The following is a 6,041-nucleotide window of genomic DNA, read 5'->3' on the forward strand; positions in this document are numbered from 1 at the left end:
ATGGGTTCACATAAGTGGCTCTGACATTGCCAGGTTCTGGAAGTGTGGAAATGCCTTTGATACATCTGCTTACTGAGCCTCAACTGAAAATGTTGTGGCTGCAAACAAGAGAGGTTGTTTATTGCAGAATGATGACAATGTGAGCTAGTTGTAGAAGTTGGTTGAAATCAGCATGCAGATCTACTCAGAGAGAAATACTTTCTGAATAGAAAAGCAGAGCAGGGTCATTCAGCCTGGGCTCTGATCGCTACTTTTCTAAAAGCCCTTTTATTTTTACAACAGCTTTATCACACACCAATGTTTGCCTTTCACTTTGTTGCAAATGATAATATTCTTCTTGTTTTGTCTGTTGACAAAAAAATAAAAAATAAAAAATATTGGGTTGAATTTGGCTAGAATAGCTTACTACTCCACAAATATCTCAAACCACACGTCTAAAACTTAACTCATCAGCACCCCATGGGTGTGCCCATTTGTGCTCATACATACATGAATAGCCTCATTCCTCCAGTGTGTTTTTCTCTGTAAATTACCACCATATACCCAGATCCCAAACTCGAAACTTGGGCATTATCCTAACTCCTTCATCTCAGCTCCATATTTGTATCTATTAATACTATCACCAAATTCTAGCGGGTTCTGTCTCTCATACCTCTTGAATCTATTTCCTCTATTCCTCCTCTACTACTTCCTAATTCAGGCCACCATCATCTCCCTACTCATTACTGCAGGAGCCTCCAAAATTAGGTTTTCTGTCTTCAGTCTTTTCTTCACACTTCTGAGCCCCACAGCTGTCCAAGACAAATCTTTCACCAGTTTCCTACCAACCTCAGCATATAGTTTAAATTTTCTAACCTGGCTTAGGAGGCTCGTGATGTGTCCTTGATTCCCTTATTGGCCTGGTATCATACTAACCTGTGTGTGAACAACTAAACGCTCCACCAAGACCACCTCTTCCAGTTCCTTTACCTGGCCTTGCTGGAGCTGGCCCTTGTTCTTCTCCTCAAACCACTTAGCCTAAGTCAATCCTCCTTGTCCTTCATACCTCTCTGTAAGTGTCCCTAGAGCCTTCAGAACGTTCTTGAGTTAACAAAATGTGTCTGTCTACCATTTGGCTGAAATTTTTTCCTGAAGGCCTGTCCTGCCTTGCTCATGGTGGTATCTTGTGGGGCTTGCAAAGTACCAACTCAATAATGAACAAATATTTTAGTGATATGTCTGCCATTGCAATTCAAGATGTGCTAATTTCAGTGTGGTTTTAAAGTGAGCAAATGAGCGCACCCGAGCGCCCGCACACACACCCCCTTTGATAAACCCCTTTTCTTTATTTTTTCACATAGTAATAATTAATAACTGGACTTCCATCTCCTGCAAATATCAGTCTAGTCGTCTTCAGCTGTCTCTCTGGTTGCTCAAAAAAAGAAATTTGAGGCACGTAAGGATTGTATTAGAATGAGACTAAACCCCAGCACCAGTGTGCTGGGCTGTGGGTCTCCAGCGCATCTTCCAAGGCTTATTATGGTGTCTGTCTCTTGACCTCACACTGGGTATCAGGTGGCAAAGTCGTGTATGCATAAAAAGAGGGAGCAGTAAGAACCCGGTTCTTTATTAAAGTGGGGCAAGTCTCACTGCTTTCTTAACCCAGCCTCGCTGTTAAACTCCCAACAGCCTAGACCTGCATGCCATTCAGCCAGAGTGGTACAAACCCAGAACTTGAGTAAGTGTGAGGAGGAAGGAAGTGGGCACACAAAGGCACAGGGTTCTGAGCCTTGAAGTAAACAGTCTTTGCACCAAACTACTTGGGGCGCCTTTAGGACTTCTTTTCATTTTTAACCTGTGGCCCTCTGAATTATTCTCTAGCGGTTGTTATTGCCCCCAAAATCAGATCGCATAGCTATCAGCAACAGATCTGGACGGTTCCCTGCTGCGGTCCTGGTTCCTGGGTTTGTGGCTGGCCTTTGGGTGACACGGGGCAGGCCGTGGAGCCTCTGAGCTCAAAGTGCGTCCCCCGAGGATTGAGTTGGGGCCACGCCGCTCCGCATCCAGGCCCCAACCAGTTTTAAAAGGCGAAGCCCGTGCTCCTTCCAGTTCCACTCTTGTAAAGCCCGGTGAGCCCCGAATCATACTAACTTCCGCGGGGGGCTGTGAAACCCCTGGCCTGCACAGACAGTCCTGAGCAGCAGAGGTCCCCCAGCGCCCCCTACAGCTGCGCGGGGGCGGATCGCACTAAGTCTTTTCTGCACCACGCCCTGTACCCCCACCCTGGGGCCCACGCCTGGAACCACAGAGCACGCACCTCCCTGCTGCCGAGACCAGGAGTGGGGGCAGTAGGGCGCGCTACCTCCGGGCCAGCCCCATTGCTCCGCCCGCAGCGACCGAATTCCCTCCCTCTGTCGGTCCCTCCCTCCCTCCCTCCCTCCTTCCTTCCCTCCCTTCCTCTCCCTCCTGCCGGCTGGTGCGGGACACGCTGTGCGCCCTCTCTTGGGGCGCTCTTCCCCTTGGCTGTCGGTCTCATGCCTCATCCCGCACAACTTCCGGACAGTGCGGTTTAGAGTTGAATGTGCCCCTCCGAGAACACATGGCTGGGGAAGAGAGGCGCGGACCGGGGCCCCGAAGTGCCGCCGTCCGGGAGGCGGTGATGCTGCTGCTGTGGCTGGGGGTCCCCACCGGCCGCCCCTACAACGTGGACACAGAGAGCGCGCTGCTCTACCAGGGCCCCCCCGACACCCTGTTCGGCTACTCTGTAGTGCTGCACAGCCACGGGGCGAACCGATGGTGAGTGGAGTCAGCCTGGGGCACTCTTGGCATCGCGGAGCGGGGACTGAAGGGTGCCTCGGGGACTCCCTGCCCCGTTCATACTCTCCTGTCTCTGAAGGAGGCAGAAGGGGAACACTGCGACGACAGGCGCGCCGGAGGTCTGCTCAGGAAACGAACTTATCTTGGGATGGCCTTGCTTGGGGTGCGTTCTGGCGCAAGGCCCTGGAGCTGCGAGTTAGGGGTGGCAGGTGGGATGGATGCGTGTGGGGTAGTGGGCGGAGGAGGAGGTGAGGGGAGCGGGCCCGCTGCCAACTGCACGTTTGTTGTGACCAAGATTTCTGTGAGCAGCATAGCTCACGTCTGCGCGCACGTGCACATTTCTCGCCATAGGCTCGTAGTGGGGGCTCCCACGGCCAACTGGCTCTCCAATGCTTCTGTGGTCAATCCCGGGGCGATTTACAGATGCAGGATCGGAAAGAATCCAAACCGGACGTGCGAACAACTCCAGCTGGGTGAGTTGGATCTGGGACCAGAAACAAGTGACCCTTCCCACCCCTCCACCCCACTTGTGGTCTCCACAGTAGCATGAGTCCTGGAAAAACTAGTGTTGCATATTACTTCTAGTTTAAAAAGAATGATTCTCACTTTTAACTCCACACCATCTTTACTTATTAACATGAAAGTGGTCCCCTTCTTTCTGTCAATATTTTACTCCATTTTGCTGATGAACATAGTACTCTGACAAAAAACGATGTAGAAGAAAATTTCTTATACCTTCTTTTCACGCCTCGCCCCCCCCACCACCACCACCATGTGTAAAACACATTTTAAAGTCTCAGCATATTAAGGACAGGATACAACCAAGCCAGGACTTAAGAATTTTATTTCCATCTTTGACCTACCAGCTTGTTAAAGAGAGCAGACTAAGGCAGATCAGGAATAGCAGTTGGAATTGATCCCTTATCCTGTCATTTAGCCTAAGGGCTTTTTAAAAAAGAAAATGATATAGCTTTACTTAGCATATGAAGTGTAAAAGAAGAGCACAGGAAAAATTGGCATCTCTATTGCTAATATAATTAAAATGAGGCTTAACACATAATTATTAATTTTTCTTTCCAAAAACTCTTATGTTAAATGGTTACCTCTATTTGAAGTCATTTCTAAATGTCTCTTCTTAGATTTGTGACAACTTGAAAAATGTGTCCTGACAGGGGAAAGGAGGAAAGTTCATGTTTCAGAGTCAAAGCAAATTTGCTTTGCACAGACACAAGGGGGAAAAAAGGGGAACTAATATTAATTCACACCTATCTTGTTAAAAACACTGTTAGGCGCTGCTATATATGTTGCTTTCTCTCTCTCTCTCTCTCTCTCTCTCTCTCTCTCTCTCTCTCTCTCTCTCTCTCTCTCAAAGCACCACTGAGTCATGGTTGGCGTTGTTCCTACTTAACACATAAGGACTCTGTGACTCAGAGGGTTGCAAGTCCTTGTTTCTAATGGTTATTCAACTAGTGAGTGGAAGATGGGACCCCAAGTCAAAGTCAGGTGGGCTTGGGTCCAAAGTTCAAGTCCTTTCCTTTTATGCATCTTCAATATAAATAAAATTAAGAGTCCAATATGTTGTCTGCCTAGCTGATGAGTCATCTGTAAATGGTAAATAAAAGGTATACAATGGGTACCCTTTTCATATTTATTTTTGCTGTCAATAGAATTTTGAGATAAACTATTACTACATCTCTAACCTTTTTTTTTTTAATATAGCAGTCTTTGGTTTTTCTCAAACTAGGAAGCTGGTTTGCTTCATTTAGGATGAATTCCAATAGAGTGTGAACATAATGGGATTTTTATTTTTAACTCAGAGAGCATCCATCAAAATCCAGGAGTTGTCTATAACATGTAGAATAAGCCCCAGCCTGTCATAAGCACTGTCCATCCCAAAAGGCAGACTAGGAAAACATAATACATTCACAGAGCTAGCCATTTAGAATAATTCTGTGAAACATGATTTTCATTGCATAAGCGAGTTGTGGGGTAAAAAATTAGGGAGTGGAGCAGGCAACCTTGATCTGTCAGAGGATCTTGACAAGGTCTCAGGAGGGAAAAATTTATTTTTGTTGTCCTGTCCTAGTTTCCTGATCTATGACATTATAAATACTGGTATTCAGCATCTACTTCCTGTCTGGAAGGGCACTGAATCTATTTCTAGATGTTTGTATTTTAATTGGAAAGATCATGTCATAGTATTATGTAAAACTTAAGATTATAATGCCTCTCAAAACTGAAGGAATACCTAAATTCTTTAGGCACGTGGAGCATAGGGGTTGTCTACAGAAATATCCTCAGAGAAATGAGCACATGGTAGATGTGCGGCAACTACAAATTAAGTGAAGATTTATTGGATGGATGAGTGAGTAAAAGCAAAGTGAAAGTTTGATTGTTATCAAGCTGATTGGTGAATAAGGAAGTAATAACAAATGACAAGCCAAAGTGATATTTTTAACTTTTAAAATTTTGGTCAATAAAAGTACTTACTGAGATGAAAGGCAAAAAAAGGAAGACAAGATTTCTATTCAATCACTGCTTGAAATACTAATAGCTGTAGTACTAGCTTTGAGTATTTGCATAAGAGTTGACTGAAGTTATTTTCTATATAACATTTTAAACAATGTAGCTTCTCTCCCTTTTGTAAAGAAATTGTGTCTCTATCCAGAACAAACTCAGAAGTAATTTAATGCTGTAAAATAAGGGATTGAGAATAAAACCTAGAAAAGAAACACTGAAAATAATAAATTGGTAACTAAAGACATTTAAGTATGCTCAGGTTTGTGGACTATGTAGTGCTCTTTATGAGGATGTTTCAAGGAATATGTGTGTGTGTGTGTGTGTGTGTGTGTGTGTATACACAATCTTCTAATTGTATAGATTGTGAAGATGGCTTTTGTGTCAATATATGTGACTATAATATATGGAAAATGCTTAGCTCAGTACCTGACATAGAAAAGGCGTTAAAAATATAGTTTATTTCTTTTTATCTCTATTTTCTACTGAAATCTATATCTGTATGTTATAAGCAGGTTGAGGTTAATACATAGGGACAATTAATAAACAAAAAGTTAAATGTATAGATTAAAAGGTAACAGTTGAAATGACATACAGTGAAAAATATTGCTGGCTCAACCAAAAACTATATAACTAAAAATTGAGCTATGATTGCCATGTCACTATGGTGTTTGCTTTCATTTGATGGCTTAACTTGCTATCAAGGAGATGAAGTTGAAAGATCTCTT

At 44.2% G+C, this 6,041-nt stretch overlaps 1 protein-coding gene across 1 annotated transcript; it reads left to right on the plus strand.

The window, feature by feature from the left end:
- Positions 1-1,333: 1,333 nt before the first annotated feature.
- On the plus strand, positions 1,334-3,269 carry LOC109374646 (integrin alpha-4-like; the record flags this gene model as incomplete). Its single annotated transcript, XM_019629398.1, has 3 exons — positions 1,334-2,775; positions 2,876-2,959; positions 3,148-3,269. Coding segments are annotated over exons 1-3 (403 nt in total), but the record flags the coding sequence as incomplete, so codon positions are not given.
- Between the last annotated feature and the right edge of the window lie 2,772 nt (positions 3,270-6,041).

The sequence above is a fragment of the Hipposideros armiger genome, unplaced genomic scaffold, assembly GCF_001890085.2.
Source record: "Hipposideros armiger isolate ML-2016 unplaced genomic scaffold, ASM189008v1 scaffold_852, whole genome shotgun sequence".
NCBI classification, from domain to species: domain Eukaryota; kingdom Metazoa; phylum Chordata; class Mammalia; order Chiroptera; family Hipposideridae; genus Hipposideros; species Hipposideros armiger.